The 18464-nt window shown below is 39.6% G+C and overlaps 1 protein-coding gene across 1 annotated transcript in view; it reads right to left on the reverse strand.

The window, feature by feature from the left end:
• Window positions 1–16980, reverse strand: part of trim37 (tripartite motif containing 37) — a 33585-nt gene extending 16605 nt beyond the window's left edge. The window contains exons 1-15 of the mRNA XM_022194342.2: window positions 16756–16980; window positions 15252–15321; window positions 14930–15031; window positions 14552–14592; window positions 13532–13648; window positions 11734–11821; window positions 11130–11252; window positions 7925–8048; window positions 5371–5438; window positions 4202–4326; window positions 3970–4020; window positions 2192–2273; window positions 1957–2033; window positions 1022–1201; window positions 790–904 (exon numbers count right to left, since the gene is read on the reverse strand). Of these exons, the coding sequence (XP_022050034.2) occupies window positions 790–904; window positions 1022–1201; window positions 1957–2033; window positions 2192–2273; window positions 3970–4020; window positions 4202–4326; window positions 5371–5438; window positions 7925–8048; window positions 11130–11252; window positions 11734–11821; window positions 13532–13648; window positions 14552–14592; window positions 14930–15031; window positions 15252–15272 (1314 nt within the window). The 5' untranslated portion in view covers window positions 15273–15321; window positions 16756–16980. The remainder of the gene's footprint in view (window positions 1–789; window positions 905–1021; window positions 1202–1956; window positions 2034–2191; window positions 2274–3969; window positions 4021–4201; window positions 4327–5370; window positions 5439–7924; window positions 8049–11129; window positions 11253–11733; window positions 11822–13531; window positions 13649–14551; window positions 14593–14929; window positions 15032–15251; window positions 15322–16755) is intronic.
• Window positions 16981–18464: the final 1484 nt, after the last annotated feature.

Here is an 18464-nt window from a genome sequence, read left to right on the forward strand (position 1 = left end):
ACCAAGTTGGCACGGGCCAATCACGCAGCAGTATTTGTGTGTGGGGCGGGATATCCGGGTGTGACGACGACACCAAGCGCCAGTAGATCAAAACAAACACGGCAACAGAGGACAACGATCGTGTAGATGCTGCTATTAAGTCAGTTTTAGCTGAATCTCGTATCGCTTCTTTGAAGGAAGAACAACGAGAGGCTCTTTGCGCATTTCTGGATGGTAAAGATGTTTGTGCTTTTTTACCTACGGGTTTTGGTAAGAGTTTAATCTACCAATTGGCTCCGCTCGTTGTGAAGATCCCGCGATTGGCTAAAAACAAACCTGTCAGAGGCGGGACATACTGTTGCATTGTCCAATCCGTGCCTCTTTCCTCCAAACGGATTTACATGGAGCGGTCCCAGATTGATATTGTGGAGTACTATCAAGTACTACACAATTATTAATCTGGCTATTGCCAGGTTACCGGTTTAGCTGCTATAAAGACACGTCACTAGTCAAAAAAAGGTCTGCACAGCTTCAATCATGTCAATAATTAATCGATTCATAATTGATTGTACTTTTGACTATCAGTCATGACAGTCAAGTGTTAAAAGTTTGTATCGGGAACCCAAACGGTTCAGCTGGAACGGCCCTGTGCTGCAGCTCTCCCCTCATTCTACTCCCCTACTTTTCTTTCTGTCTCGCAACTTAACCTGTATAAAGTCAATAATGGCCCAAAAACTACTTTAAAATAATAAAAACTCAACGTATTCTGACAGTCACATAGTCACAAGAAAACACAGACAGACGGAGTACCTCTTTGAGGTTGTTGATCTGCTGGATGTAGCCGCTCTGGGCCGACTCCAGCTGGCTGATGTACCAGTACTGATCTCTGCACTTCTGGAAGAAGGTAGGAGAGCGAACCTGGTAGCTGTGCAGCACACAGAAGAAAACCAAACACACTCTGTTACTTTCTAACTCTAAATCAACAGAGTACTGCAGGATAGAAGCTCTACAGAACGATGAAGGTGTTTGAGTGTGAGCCCACCGGAGGACCAGTGTGTCCGTCTGCATGTTCAGGTAGCCCTCGCTGGCCAGAAGGTCCAGTCTGAAGAAGCGGTTGTAGCCCCAACATTCACCGACTTCAAAATCAGACGCAAACTCCCGGATGATGTTCTTGCTCGGGTCGCTGGAGGCCTGATGGACCATCTCCACACGGTACTCATACCTGCTCAGACACAAGGTGAGATCAACAGGCCAAGGAGAAGTTATGCAGGAGGTTGAGATGAAAGAACAGAATGATCCGGATATTTAACACACTTAACTCTGGTTTAAGAGCCTTTTCTAACATATCAAACTAAGCTGCAGACTTCTATGGAACTGTATAATGTTTGTCTTCAGGGCTTCAGTGAGATTTAGTCTGAGCAGGATCTTCTGATTTTGGGATGATTTAGATCAAAATTACAGAATTGGCTGCTGCCTAAAACCTCTCCATGTAAATTAGAGCTCAGAAATCAAACCACACGTGAGCATTTCAAACAACAAAACAGAGCGATCCTGTCTGGTACCAAACAAACAAACAAGGAGGAAATTATTTTAATTCATGTTTTTTAAAAGTCAAGACGAAATAAGAACTCATGGTATGAACCTCATTTTCCAATCATAAATCTGGCTTCAGTTTTTGTGCTTTTAATACTTTTTATGTGCTCAGATTAGTAATTTGCTTAAAAGCAGTCCTGCCATTTCAGTAAAGAGCCCTGTGTTAGTCTTTATAAGTGAATAATTTATGTGTATCATCCTGAATGGATATCATTGTGCCTGCAAATAAAACCTTTTACACAAGATAATTTAACCAGAGCCTGAAGTGGAAGAAAACAAGAAATTTAGAAAGAACTTGAAGGTCAGAGAGTGGAGGCTGAAGGGGAGTTTTACTGAGAGAAGTCTGTGGAAAAAAGGGGGATTTATTACAGAAACAATTCATACTTTGATGTTTCAGGAAGTCCAGCAGACAGTTCCAGGAACACGGACAGATAGTTTCCACGGACGACACCGTTACCGTCCTGAGGAAACACATGATGCATATTAGGAGTTATTAATGCAGAGACGGATCACCGGTTTTCCAATGTTTTCTCTGACAGGAACTAATTATTACTATTAGAAAGTGCAGCCAGGTTTTAAAGGAAAATAAGAGCAGAGAGGAAAAGTGGTTCAAACTCACAGGATAGACTTTGAGTCTCCAGCAGAGGCCAGATATCTGTAGAGGAGGGCTGTAGACCGGGTCTGCCCGCTGCCTCAACGTGCTGCAAACACAGAAACACAAACATTTCACCGAGTGCTTCGTCTACAGCACAACTAGGGCTGGCCCGAACAGTGTTTTCTGGTCTCTGGATATTCGGGCCCCATTAAAGACGAATATCCGAATATTAGTTCCGCCCTGTAACGTCCGACGGGGGTGGGGGGTGGGGTGGCGGAGACGGCCCGAATATTCGGATCCATTCATCTGGTCTCCTGGATGCAAATTTTACACACTGCCTTCGTTTTGTCTTCAGTTAAACTGAAGAATTCCCAAACAGCGGAGGTCTGCAGCATCTCGTCTTGTGTTTATGCAACAAAGTGAAGCGTGACGTCAGAGTCGGCAGCAACCCGACCATTCAGGTGGTAAGAAACACAAATGGAGGAGCAGAGAGGAGCCGAACACGACGGGATGAGCTGAAGTGGGCCGAAGGGAAGAGACGAGCTCCAAATATTCCTATTTTCAAATATTCTGATACTAAAATTAATATCCGGACACCGCCGTAGTGAACAAATATTCGGGTCTAGCCCTAAGCACAACCTCTTTAAACGGCTTTAGATTTTATTTTTAATTATTCTTTATTGTATTGTCGTCTTATTGTATACATTTCCTAAGCACCAAATGGAGCATGATACAATGACAAAAAAGGCTTTCTATTCTATTCTATTTCTTCACCGTCTAGGTTTACATTGCTTTATATCCTTTCACTGTCAAAATGTTTCCTGGTTTGCTTCAACAACATCAGGCTGCTGTGAAAGGCTTTTCATATTTACAGCCTCACTTTCAATTAAGCGAAAACAGCAGCTCTGTACAGCCTACATACACTGCTCTTCACTTTTTTCTTCTTCTTTTTAAAGGTACTGCCCTTCAGAGGACTGCTGGGGCACTCCCAGTTTAACACTTTGAAAGTTTAAAAAGCTCTCCAAACAGATTGGACAGTGAGTGGACCTGCTTCAGAGAGCCCCTCAGCCTCACCGTCCACAGCCACTGGACTCTGTGTTTTCTGCTGTTTTTCATCATAGTGGTCTATTTCTAATCAAACAGCTTTTAATAAACAGGAAGTATATAAATGTTTGTGCTGATGGCTCCTCTTCCACGGTAAGAAAGCTGACTGGGAACTGTGTGTAGCATAAAAGAGATGCAAGTTGTGCAGAGCTAGGGAGCTTTTTATTCAAATATTAATAAACAGCATGAAAAGTTACAGATAAACTTGTGTAGAATTTTTGCCTACAGTCCTAACAGAATAAAAACTGCTAAACTTTAAAGTAATTTCCTGAAGTGCTCTTTCTGATTTAAGGCAAACGATCATCTTTGGTCCTTTACTTCATTCGTGTCTGTATGAATCAATAATCACCTTATGTTTGAATTCTGACATGCTTCAGATACATATAGCTCATGCTAATTGTTTTTACAGTCGCTGTAAAGTTACTTCATCTCCCTCACAGCTGTAGCACATTAATTTCAGTGTGCAATCACCTCATCTCAGGTATCCAGTAAAGGACAGAAGATATTTACGTTATCGTCCAATTCTCTGCTCTACATCAAAAACAAAATCTGCACACAAACAGTCCTTCAATTCTCTCTACTTCGGGCATTATCCGACTCTTCTAAGGATGTCGTTTAGATGTTGGAGGAGTTGAACTAAACGTCCTTAGCAGAGGTCAATAAGAAGTCAAAGAAATGAAGTCTAAGAGAGGATTTACCTGAAGTTGACCAGAACAAACGTGCTGGAGTCATAGGCAGGAACCAGCTCACTGAAAGCACAAACAGGAAGGAAGACTGTACATAAAAACACCGATTAAAGCTTCATTTTACTGTTAATGTCAGGATATTCCCTTTTAGATCATGAGCCGTAACAACGAGGAATGAATTAACGGCAAACATTGCAGATAACAGCTTTATTATTAAACATATGCTGGACAGCGATGCGTTTACCTGGTGAAGTCTGGAGGAACCGGCGTGGTGACGAAGGACTGCATGGGCTTCCGGTGGACCTGCTGGAACATGAGCAGGATCTCTGGGCTCTTAGAGATGAGCTCACTTTTACTGCACGAGTGAAGCTGTTCCACACACAGAGAAAGTCTTCAGTAATGCAGCAGAACGATCAACGATGCCGAGTTGTTCTTGGCCCAGATAAAACAATCTATATCAAGTTTCTGTCAAAAACTGTTTGCTGCATCTGTTTCAATCTGCTGCTTTACATGTAATGAATTAATACACATCGTTCCTCTGACTGCAGGTAGAACTTAGGTTTTTGTTTGGAATTAAACTGGCTGAGGAAATTTTGTTGCTCCTTTCAAACTGCCCACTGGTTTCTATTAAAGCATTTTCTACTTAGTCACTTAATATGCAGACCACAGTTTTCAATCTTTAAGTTACGAATTGACCCTTAAAACGTGCAATATTTCTGACAGTTTCTGTTGTAAAATCATGCAAACGTGGCACGTTTTCTGGCCTCATTTGGCTCTAAATTTTGACTTTAAATAATCTCAAAATGCCAGTCATCATCAATGAATAAACCAAGGATGCACAACATAAAAGGAAAAGTGAATTGACTGCATCAACTCTGCAGCTATCACACTATGGTTTTTTGGCTTAGCAGAAGTGCTGTATAATAACTGGACAGGTGAACACTACCAGTTCACAAATAGAAGTCCAACATTGTAAGTACCTAATGTGTTAAATCTCTCAGCTTGGCCTGATTGGACCGGTTTTGGCGCGCACGTCTTACACTTGACACCCCTGGTCTAGACGGCCTATTACGCCAATATACCATCAAGCGTTAAAAAAAAAAAAAAAAAAAACACACCATATGGACATTTTAACGTAGTAAAAAACTGATTTCCTCCAAAGCAGTTAGAGTACAGGTTTAAATTAATAATCTGATCATTAGTCTGATCGTGGGAGTCACCTCATTATTTAACACAATCTAGCAACATAACACAACAAACTGCTTCTTTACAGACTACCGTGGTCCAGAATCAATGGCTCAGTGTGTTGCTGTCCTGTATGAGGGCGTTATTGAGCTTTAATGCTACAGAGCTAACAACAACGCGCTGCAGAGCTAAATGAATGGAGGCTTTGATCTGCTGCAGACTACCAACCTGATGCTCCACCTCCTGCAGCAGAGACTCCAGCAGCTCCGTCTCCTGGGTCAAGGACGTCTTCTGGCCTGGTGGGGAGGAACGCATTTCTATTTTCAGCGTACTTGTGCTGAATGTCAGCCCTGATGGAGGCTGGTGAGTGTGAGTGGGCGGGTGTACAGGTTGTGTGTGTGGGCGCTGAGTGCATGCTTCCACTCAGTCCACATAAATATTTCATATGTATATTACCCGTAGCTATAAAAAGGGTGGCTCTCGCCGCTTTCAGCAGGGTGTCTGCATATTTTGTTAGGCGAAGGTCTCGACCTTTAGACACATTTTAGCGCCATTTGTGGCGTCTTGCAACAACAGGAGCCTTTTTCAGGCATGGAATACGTAACACTGCTGCTCCAACAATCCTTATTCTGTTTAATACACGCACACAGCTGAATTTATTTAGCTGCTGATTAATGACCACAGGGAGCCTGAGGGTGACCCTGACCGCTGCTGCTGTGGTGAATCTCCAAAGAAATTTTGCAACAATTTAATCGTTCCTTGTGAGGAGAATTGTTCTACTTACTATTTTAATTCCTGCTTACGAACATGCTGTATTTATTCCTTGGACTTTCATGTACATGGCCATAAGTTTGGACAAAAGTACCATGACGCTTGTGAATCTTAGAAAATACCACAAAATTGTCACTTACAAGACAGTACACAACTCCTGAGAACTATATTAAGTTTCATCTTTAAAAAAACATCATAAGAGTTTGGTGTCATTTTGTTATTCTTACCAAATTCGGTTGTGAAAGTACTGCGTTTTTTTTTTTTTATTTTCTTCTAATATGTTTTGGGAACAAAGTTGTTCCAATTGTTGGAATTTATTGATAATATTATATCCCTTCTTGATTTGTTGACTAATTAAACTGGTGCTGTCAAAAATATTAGTTATGTTCTGTAATAGACATCAAAACAGACATAGGAAGTCATGCTGTGTCCAAACTTATGGCCATGGCTGTACTCACTGCCCTACACCACATGGAGAAAACCGTTTAATAATGTGGTATTTGACTTCAATAAAATTGGTTCATTCACAGCATATCCTGATTAATTTAATCCATTTTATTTTCTTTAAGTATGAGAGATAATGCTTGACAAATATATTTTTATTACTGTGATCTCAATGAGTCTCACTGTGTGTTTAATCTTCAAATTAATCTGAGGTCATTCAAGTCTTTGTGTATGTTTTGCTGTATATGTAACCTGTTTATCTTGTATGTTGCCTCTTGACAAGGTCGTTATCGAAAATGAGAACTTCAATCTCACACCGTTTATTGTGTAAAGGCCTCTACACACTGATTTTAACAATCTTATACGTCCACAGCTCGCTACACTGTACCACATGAATCTAATAATCTTTGGACATGACGTGAAGTTTGCTCTGTGCAGATTAACGATGAAAAAGCAGCTGAATCTCAGCCTACGATGAACGTGATCCGACGTCCATCCATGAAAAATAAACTGCAGCATAAACGGAGCTCCTACAATCACAGGGAAACTAGCTGAACGTGAACGGAGCCTTCGTCCTGCTGACATTTCTGCAGTTCCACCGCTACATCCTTCCACGCTTCGTCCTTTTTTGTCCGGCTGTACAAGCTGGAGGTCACGTCTGAAAGTCTTCTGCTGCCACAACTCCACCAGACTGTCTGTTTAAATCCCACATACAGTCAAGCACAAAATTAGCAAATTTTGACTTAGTTACTTTTAAATGTAAATAAAAGCTGAGAAATATTTTTTACGCAATGACGCCTCTTGTACATCGTCTTATTATATTTTGGGAAACAGCTGTGTCATTTCCAATCAGAAAAAAAAACTTGCTGGTTGAATAAAAGTAAGTTAAAGTCAAACTTTACTGTGGGTGTGAATAATTCCAGGCTTGACTGTACTGCAAATCATCTGTTTGGGTTTACTGGTCCCTACGTCATTTCATCCTGCATTTCTATTGGCTAGTTTTGGGTCGTGGCAGCAGTCACACTGTGAGACGATCACCTCAAATTTCTAACGGTCAGAATTTTATGCCAGCTTGTCTTTGGTCACCATGACAACGGCCGTCCTTGGACCCATCTCACGGCGACGTCAGACCACCGATTTAGAGCTAAAACCAAAGATATCGCCACCATTCTCTCATGATTGCTATCTTTCGTCTGAGATGGCTGAAAATCGTAGCGTGTAGAGGCCTGAAGAGAAATGTTTCTGCTCCAACCTGTCACATTATTGTCTGGATTTTTACATGAAACTGGAATGTTCTCACAGACGAGAAAACGCCTGAATAGACGGGTCATGTGCATGTCTGTCTGAAACAGGCGGAAGATAAATTTAAACTAAGGTGAGCTGTTGTTCGGATAAAATCTTCCGTTTCTCCCATTTTAAGTCGTCCCATTTACTAAACTCAGGACAGGAACTGCTGATAAATATAAATGCAGCCATACAACATAAAAATACTTCACTGATAAAAAAAAAATCCCCCTCTAAAAACACACTGCTGCTTCCAGGAGTGTCTGCAGTGTGACAGTCCTACCCATGAGGGTGATGAGTTTGTTCTTCAGCTGGTTGTCCAGACGGGCGATCATCATTTCCACAGCATTCCGGATCTCTCTGACTCTCTCATCCTTCGCTCCCCTGACGGCCTCGACGTTCCTCTCCTGACACAACAAACACACAACCAACACACAACCAACACACACAGGTCACTAACAACCCCCATTTCAATAATTCAGCTTCAACAAACAGCTCAATTATTGAGACGTTAGCGCCATCTGGTGGATGTCAGCACCATAGTACACCCATACTGCAAATACTAACAGAAAATATAACTGATGCAACACATACACATTGACTTTTTACGTTGCAAAGTGAAATGGAAGTTAAATTACATGAATAATGATTGTGTTGGGCGCCAGCTGAAAGTAAAGTGCTTTGCTGGATATTTATTCTGTATTGAGGTGAGACTTCTGGCAGATCACTGGAGCCATTTCTCTGGAGTTTATTTCTCTTTTATACCCTACTACAAGCCAAAAAACTTGTGGTAATTTCTAAGTGTAATCTGCTACATTTGTTTTTAGAAAACAAAACAAGAAGCAAATTTTCTGTATCCGTCATTACATTTAACCCTGCATTGTGTTCTATTTAAACAGTTACAGTCAAGGAAGTGTTAAAGGCATTAGAGGAGATTTAATTTCCTACGACTTTGAACGTAGCATGCGCACATACAACCTCTCCCTCACCCCCCTCTAACCTCCCCCCTCTTAACATTTACGAAGAAACGCCCCCCTCCAGAAACTTGCGTAGGACTCGTGAAGTTGTCTTTTACGGCTGGGTCCCCCTGGATCTTTATCTGCCATTATGTAAAAAAAGATGAGCAAAACAAGTCTCCAGCTAACTACGAAGCTATACCAAAGCAACACATACAGAAAACACCTAAGTCCAAGGCGTACGTAATCTACGTAACTAGGCCTGAGCCGGACGATTTTTGATTGACAGGAAAGGGAGCAAAGCAAAGGCCTCGGTCCGAGCGCGTTGATTGGCTGATGTTTTTCAGGTCCTGCCATGTCCACAGTTATTTTTTATTTTTTTTAAATTCTTTTAGAGACCATACATACAAGTCCACTAAAGGTCAGTATATTCATTTTATGTGAATCAGACAAATTAAACAAAAAAAAAAACATCCTCCATAATGCCTTTAAGAATATCACCATGTCTCATCCAGTGAAACTATGTTCTGTGACAAGGTTTTTTCTATATTAGGAAGCAGGTAAAAATGCATGTTTACTGTCTCTTTGGTACTTTTTTGTACTCAACACATCAAGATAAATCTGCCCAAACGATCAGGAGATGTTTGACCAGATGCAGGAACAAATCCTATGAACAGATTGTGGTGATTTAATGTGTCACAAGCAGTAATTTTCTCACATTTAAAAAGCCTTTTAACCACAAACACATTTCAGAAATGGTTGAAATCTGCCAAAAACACTCGACTGAATAAAGGATTATCATGTTTTAATCTGAATTAACTTAGAATTTGATACAGGAATCGACTTAACTAATAAATAAAATGACCTAATTGCTAACTAAATCTCTTCAGCGTGTCAGCGTCCTCCTCGGTTAATTTCCTGACAGGAGGCAGCTCAGTAGCTGGAAGAGAAAAATCCGTTTTCTGCATCTAAACATGTCAAACCACTGCCTGCAGTTCCCTAACAATACAGCGGGCCTGTCACAGTTCTTACATAATCATCCGATTGTAATTATCAGAGCTGAGCGCGATCACTTTGCATAATCATCACACTCATTTCCATTCAACTGAAAAACAACTGGATGAAACTCACAGAAATGTCACATTATAATCACAGTTTCCACCATTTACGCCCCCTGCTTCCGCTGCAGTTTAACCACACCAACTGCTTCTCAGCATTCTTCACTTCTAGTATTCAAGCAGCTGCATTTTGATGATATTTACTGACATTAACATCATGGATTTACTTGTAAAATCAAACATTCCAACACTGCTGTGGGCACATTTTGGTTTTAAGTCAACTGAGCCCAAAAAGTTTGTCACAAGAAGCACCAATATCACTAATCTAAAAGTAAAAGAGGCACAAAATGAGCAGAGAAACAGCACTACTGACACTGCCAAGTTATCCAACGAGTTCAAACAGCAGAATTTAAAAGTACACTGCGTAAAAAAAAAAAAAATCACATTTTAACCATTTCTGGATGATACTAACAAAAGAGGGTGAAACGTGGGCAGCAGTTATCCCTTTAAAGTTCACTCGCTGAAATAATTTTAAATTCAAACTTTCAACCTTAGAGTGTTATTGGAGGACATAAAACTTTTTTTATACTTCAGTGACATTTTTACGTTGAAATTCACGGTCAATAAAGTCCCCATTTACAATCAAGCGCGGAATTATTTACACTCCGAGCAAATTTTGACTTTAAGTTACTTTTAAATGTAAACAAAAGCTGAGAAATGACTTTTTTTCCCACAATGATGCCTCTTATACGGCGTCTTATTGTCACACCTTTGTTATTTCCAATCAAAAAAAAAAAACTTGCTGGTTGAATAAAAGTCAAAATTTGCTGTGGGTATGAATAATTCCAGGCTTGACTGCATGGCTTCTTGCCAATTAGTGGTAAAAATAACATTCCAAAAAATATATATCACTTAGCACAACTACTCAGCTGTAAAATGTGTGAGTTTCATCAACTAATCATGGTTAGTTTGGACGTTTCGACCACAAACATGGAAGAGGATCAAGCTGCAAGCCTGTGTATTTCCAACTTTGGAGAAAAGAGAAAGTTTGATACATTCCAGGCCTCTGCTGATTGGTCAAATACCACGATGTAATGTGATGTAAGGTACAGTGATCTTCTCCACCTCACTGAGAGGCAACGGCATATTTAACGTGTGCATAAGTTACCAAATATGATCACTTGCCTGACGAAGGGTGAAGATTATGACCGAATCTCATGATTACACACCTCATGAACAAATTAAACTAATCGAATTATGAAAAAATGTGCAGTAAGAGAAGCTTGATGTGTCTGACTTGGGAAAAATAAGCGGGATTTAGGATGAGCACAGAAAGTTTCCTCTTTGTGTAAAGAGTTCACAGACGGCCCAAACAGAAAGGCTTCATCCTCTGCAGAGTAAAAGTGCTGGATAAATGTCACAGCATTCAGCTGATGTAATGATTCTCGTACAGAAAGGAACAAGCCGTCCTCACCACTTCTTGGACCAGACTGATGAGCTCCATGAGGCGGCGGCGCAGCTTGGCGACCTCCTCCTTCACCTTGGTCACGTGCTGCTCGTAGATCTCCACCAGAGGCTTGAAGGTGTGGCCTCCATGCTGCAAACAACACAGGCACTCTCAGCTTCCTGAAGATTTGCTGCTTTCTTCCAATTTAATACAAAGAAAAAGGGAATATTTGGATGTTTTTCACTGGTTTGCAGAATTAACACGTTACCTTGGGTATTAGGAAGTTGTGATAACAATTTTGTGACATTTCATAAGCATAACTATTAAAAGAAAATAAATCAGCAGACTGATCAGTAATGAAAATGATCATTAGATGCAGCCCTAGACTTTAAATGTTACTAATCTGTCTGTTTTGTCTTTGTTATTTGTATTTTTGTATGTAAGCTGCCGAACACTTAAATTTCCCTCGGGATAAATAAGGTATCTATCACTCCATTCATCTATCATCCATCCATCACTACCTGTTTATCCATCCTCCCATCCTCAGAGCACAACTATAAACAATCATCACTGGCGCTCCTTCCTTTACATGCACGTTTTAACATCAAAAATAAAAGCTGTGAAGCCTTACCATTCCTCCCCACAGAGCACACTGGTGGCAGATGCATTTCTTACAGGTCCAGCAGAAAACACTCAGCTTCTCGTGGTGGTTCTCACATCTGCAGAGGGACAAGCAGAAAACACATCAGACAGAGAGAAAAAGCTCACAAGCATTTAGAAATCCACAGAGAAGCTGTGTTCATTCTACACACAGGCAGCAAAGCTCAGGTACCAGTAAGTTGTGTAATGAATTCAATCTCTCTGCATGGTGACAGGATTTCTTTCTTCCAAACAGGACAGCTGTTAAACACAGACTCCATGTTCATACGGTGAACTCATTTGCATCGTGGTGGGCGTTCTCAGTAGGAGTCCTGACTCCCATTAAAGCTGTGGGGACATTTTTATTTTAAGCCGTCCCTCTGGAGCAAGTCTCGCCACTCTGCAGCCATCTTTGCAGCGCCTCCAGGCAGATATTTGAGGCTAACAAGATCAGGCAGAAATCTAAATGAATGAGGAGGGGGCAGAACTATTGATAGAAAAACGGCACGTACAGACTCACCAGTCAAATCTTATGACAAATGCTTTAGAAGTGTTTCCCAAAGTCAGGTATAAAAAACATTCTTCTCCACAAGTTAAATGACATCACGCTGCATGAATGTAGCAACATGACTGCCTGGATGTTTTACATTTAGACTGTTATAAAGCAGACTATAGGAATTCAGAAGAAAAGTGTCGGACAAATTTTACAAAAAAAAAAAAAAAAAAAAACCGCGTTCGGTGGTACAAGACGGTGTCATCTCTTATTTATTTATTTATTTCTATTTAGCCTTTACTTAACCAGGCTAGCCAGGAAACAACAGATAAAATTAACATTAAAACTCGCACACAGACGAGGCAGACCGTAATGATTTCAGCAGAACTTTAAACTCATTCAGTGGAACAAGGGCTTGAAGTTCAGATTATAATTTATTCCAAGCATTCGGAGCACAAAACCTAAACGCTTTCTTTCCCAGTTCAGACCGTACTTTGGGGATGACAAGGTGCAGAACATCCATAGATCAGAGAGTGTCACTTCCATGTTTTCTTGTTAAAAGTCTTAAAACACATATTTTGTAACCCTAACTCTGGCTTTCCATCCTGCATGAGACATTGATTTGATTTGTTTTAGTGCCTTTATTGTGTATTTCTGGTTTTATTTGCCTTGTTCTGGATGTACAGCACTTTGTTTCAATCTGTGGCTGTTTAAAGTGCTACATAAATAAAGTTGGATTGGAAAAGACAAGACTAATAGGAAGGAAAAAGACCCAGAATGGTTCATCTGTCTCATTATTTAGGTGGTGAGTCTCTATCTCCAAACATTGTTGTTGTTTATAGGTGCCAAAGATGGTGCACATTTTAAAGTAAGGATGCTTTCCTGCCACATAAACACACCAAACATAAAACAAAGCCATCCTCAAAATAGAATAAACATCATTTCTTAAATTAATTATCTGCAGCTTTGTGTTTATGGAGAAATCCTGCCAGGAGAGTGATAGGAACAGTTTCAAACTGACAGGAAACGCTTCAGTCCAACAATAAAAGAACTGAAGGCTTTAGGACAGGGGTGTCAAACTCGGTTCCTGGAGCTCCACTATCCTGCATGTTTTAGATGTTTCCTTCTTCCAACACACCTGATTCAAATGATCAGCTTATCATCAAGCTCAGCAGAAGCCTGATAACGAGCCTGATCATTTGAATCAGGTGTGCTGGAAGAGGGAAACATCTAAAACATGCAGGATAGTGGACCTCCAGGAACGGATCTCGACACCCCTGCTTTAGGAGTTGCTCACTTGTCCTTGTCGTTGTCCTCGTGCTTGGTGAGGCTGCAGAGCTGCAGAGTGTCCAGCTGCTGGGTGACCTCCTCCGCCCAGCGACAGTTCACCAGCTCCCTCAGCTGGAGTGGAGCTCTGTGGAGAAGAACGCAAACATATCAACGCTATGCACAACAACTTACATCATAACATGAAGTAAAGGCACCGCAGTCAAACTGGAGCAGAACAGAAACTTATCCAGAGGCTGTTTGCTTCCTTCACTGATGCGGTTTCCACCCATCAATCAATCAACCAACCAAACTTATTTATATAGCACTTTTCATACAGTTAAAGCAACACAAAGAGCCCAGAGAACACAGTAACTGGACACACTGGTATATGACAGTTTTATATGGTTCTAAAGGCATCCCAATGGGAAAGAGTTTTTTGATTGTTTGACTCGGGTCATGTTATGTTTTCATTACTAACATCACTGTGGTGATACTGTGTCCTCAGGCTGTGAACTAAAAGCAGATTTATATCAAACAGGCTGAAACAAAGCATAGCAGAAAGATGAAACTGAGGCTAAACCTGCTGGTGCACAGGTATTTATTAAACAGGGAATAAGGGAATCACATGTGGACTAATTCTGAAGCCTCTGGTGCTCTAATAGTAGAAATGTAGAAGTTCTGTTTTGGCCACATCCTCCACTTTAAAAAAAAAATTACTACCTGTTGACAAAAGAGGCAACAGCTCAGAATCAGAACACAAAATAAAAACTGCAAATGGAGCAACTCATTATCTTCAGCCTGGAGTGACTTTTTCAAAACTGAGACTGTGTTTGTGTGGACAATAGGGCTGGACCCGAATATCCGTTGGCTACGGCACTATCCGGATATTAATTTTGGTATCCGAATATTCGGAGGCCAGAAACCACTATTCGGGCCAGCCCTAGTGGACAAACAACCAAAACACTTAGAAAAAGACATGTTTAAAAACATAAAAACGTATGAGTGGACATGGCCTGAATGTGTTGCGATATGTGAGGCAGGAGCTTACCGACAGTGAGGACACTGGGCTCTCTGCTCCGTCAGCCATCGCTGTCAAACAACAAATTCCAGCTCAAACACAGCGTTGAAATAAAATCAGTGCAAACATGCCATCATTGTCAAATACACACGACTGAATTCAAGAAACAGATTAATTACATGTACAGTTATCGTAACAATGTACTGCTTTGAACAAGTGTAAGTTTAAACAAAGACCAACATATCTGATCCTTTGTTGCCCCAAACTGCACATGTACGTTTTCTTTAACCCCCCAAAACTAAGCCTATATCTGCCTGTTTAATGAGAAATGCAGGCATTCAAAAATATATGCATAATCAAATCCAGAATATGCTAAACGTCTGTTTATATACTTGTCAACAGACGTACTCGTATGCAGCTGAAGCAGCAGAGTTTGGAGCAGTGTGGGCAGAGGCGAGCATCCCTCAGTTTCTCCATGCAGATGAAGCAGCGAAACACCTCAGCGATGCTCTGCACAGGACAAAAAGAAAAATAAAGAGTATTACACTGACTGCAGCAGCAAAAACAGCTGATTTAACATCACTCAGAAACAATGTTAGTAAAAACTACTCATATGTTTCATAAACTGGAACTGCTGATTGTACATAAAGACAGAGAGAGGAGATAAAACATTGTGTACTGCAATAATACAGAAATTAAAGTATTCTGTTACTGCATGTGAGAAACAAACCTCAACACTTTGCTCATCCATTTCAGCCAGTTTGAAGGTCTTGATCTCAGGGACAAAATAAACACGTGGTCTAAAAAGAAAAGATGAAGAATCCATCTTTAGTGGTGCGATTATTCTAGATTTCACACAGTTTTTGACATATATGATATTTAATTGTTTTTTAGCCATTGTTTTACTTAGAATCGATTAAAATCGATGTGTGCTGAAGGACAGAGAATAACCATCACAGTGTGTTCCTCTGCTACTACTAACAGACGCACCTAAAATCTGGGTTTAAGGAAAGTACATTTTGTAAAATCACAACTGATTCTGAAACTATTTATTCTCCAACAGACAGCTGAGGCCTTCAACACAAAGACAGTACATGGAGAATTACCTCTCAGTGTTTTGCATCCATTTCTAAAACTTTCTCACACTCATAGAGTCTGTATTTACCGATCCATTTGACCTTCTTAGTCATTTTAAGTATTTCTGACCAGGCAAAAATATTTTTATTAAACATGAGATACACATTATTATTTAAAATAGACTGTATTTAAACATATTCAAACATGTCTAGAGGGATAAAGTGTTTTTTAAAAGCTCCAAAATGTGTTCAATCAGAACAAGACTACCTGGCAGCTATTTTGATTTTGATGAAACAGTTAACTGCAGTGGAAAGGACGATGAGGTTGCAAACAGAAATGTTTGGACCGTTTCTCTGGGATAATTTTCAAGTTATTTAGGACAAATTTCATGTAATTTTGGAGTAATTTTCCATAATTATGGATCATTTTAAAGTCATTTTGGACAAGTTTTGTGTTATTTTAGACAATTTTCTTGTCATTTTCAACGAGTTTGGATCTTTTCTCACCATTTTGGATCACTGTTGTGTCTGAGATAATTTTCGAGTCATTTAAGACAAATTTTGAGTCATTTAGGATAAGTTTTGAGACATTTTGGACAATTATCTTGTCATTTTCAACAAGTTTCATGTCATTTTGGATTATTTTTGTGCCTTTGGGATAATTTTCGAGTCATTTAGGACAAACTTCATATCATTCTGGACTAATGTTACGTAACTATGGATCATTTTCAAGTCATTCTGAACGGGTCAATATATAATTGCGGGACTTTTTGTAATAAAGTTGACATTTTAGTGCTATTCGTCATTATTTCATTAATAAGTGATTGTGTCCATAGTAAACAATAATGGGATTTGTAAAGACATGATCACAATGAACATAGAAAACATTAGTTGTTTCTTTGGACTTCAAAAGTCCCTCAGTTACATCTTGACCCAGTCAGTGCCAACCTTAGAGGCCCAGCATCAGCAGACACACAAACCACCAACCTGTCCGACAACAGTCATGACAACAGCTATCGTTGGCAGAAAGAGCAGCTATGTGTACGAGCAAACATGACCGGGGTAAGTGAGACTAACCCGGAGAAAACACAGAAAACATTAATGTGGAGCAGTGAGGCTAGCTAGCTAGCTGCTGCATTAGCAAGGTGGCTCACTTACCTCCGACTGTCACACCTGATAAACAGACCGCAGCGAACAGGCTACATTATATTAAACCGTTCCCACCAGTCTCGCTACCGTTAAAAATAATAAAACAGCGATCGGTTCAGCTTCGACGACGCCACAATTAGAGCTAAGCCCCAGCAGGGATGTTAAACGGCTGCTTTCTGCCCTAAATTGAAGATGTAGCGGAGCTGTCCCCTAGCAATAACCAATCAGAAGGCTCCGTTTCTTCTTCTACTCATTTTAGGATGTCGCGTCACTCAGAAAGCTTGAGGAGCTTCACCGCCACCGACAGGACAGTCAATCGTACATCTTAGTTCAGGTTAGTTCCACATTCAGTCCAGTCTGATCTCTAGTGGACCAGGCCAGTAAATTAGCATAAAAACCTATAAATACACACAACTCCTAATGGTTCCTTTGTTTCCGTACAAAAAAGGTTCACATTTAAGGAACTATCTTTGTACAAAACATTTTGAAAAACCTAAAATTTCTTAAGAAAAATAAATTCAGTTTAAACAACTATGCCTCAGTTTATCATTTACACACAACTTACAGATCAGATGGAATCTAAAAAGGCACAACACATTTAGTCACAGGAATCTGGAGCTGAATGACAGTATTTTATTTTATGATCAAAACAACAAAGAAGAAAGAAAATATTACAAAAACAAGACACGAAATGACAAAATATTAGACAACACAAAACCAAAAACCCTAACCCCTTACCCTACAAAAAATTAGAGAAGTAAGTTACAAAGCGATGAAAAAAATGGACAAACAACAAAAACAAAAAAAATGCATGAATGACACAAGTCAAAAATGACAAAAGTGAGAAAAAAGACAAACGACACTAGTGAGACAAAAAACATAAAATGACAAAAACGAGAAACAAAATGACAAAAAATGGATAAACGACAAAAATGAGACAAATTACATAAATGACACAAATGACGCAAAAAATGACAAAATTGAGAAACACAAACAGAGAACCAACACCAGCGAGACAAAAAGGAAACACAAAATGACAGAAACGTGAGACAAACAAAAGTAGGTCAAAAACAGGACAAAAAACAACAAAACAAGACAAAATAAACAAATAAAGAAAAACAAGCGAGACAAGAAAGAAGCAAATGACAAAAACAACACAAAAAACACAAGCAAGACAAAAAGGAAACACAAAACGAAACACAAAAGTCAGAGAAAAAACAACAAAAACAAGGAAAAATGTTACAAAAATGAGACACAAAATGACAGAAGAGCAACGAACAATCTGATATTTTACTTTATGATCAAAACAACTTGTCATGGCCTAGAAATTATTTTAAATTTATAGTTTTGCTCATTTATAATCTGCAGTTAATATCTTCTCTTAATGTCATTATACAGTAAAATAAACCACTTAGTAATATTCAAAACAAGTAAAAGCAGTTTTCCCACAGCCAGCTACAAGATACCAACTTTTGTTTGTGCACCAACAATAATAAAACATTAGCATAATATGTAAAAATTTAACAGTGACACTTTACTTTTACGCTTTAAGTACATTTTTCTGACAATATTTATAATATTATATAATATCTGACAAGACTTTAATTCATTGTAAATTGTGGCATTGCTATTTTACTTTAGTGGAAGATGTTAATAATTCTCTACCAATTTGTTAAATGTTTAAGTTGTGAGTGGAATAATAGATTTGAAAATTAATC

Source organism: Acanthochromis polyacanthus, chromosome 17, assembly GCF_021347895.1.
Source record: "Acanthochromis polyacanthus isolate Apoly-LR-REF ecotype Palm Island chromosome 17, KAUST_Apoly_ChrSc, whole genome shotgun sequence".
NCBI lineage: Eukaryota > Metazoa > Chordata > Actinopteri > Pomacentridae > Acanthochromis > Acanthochromis polyacanthus.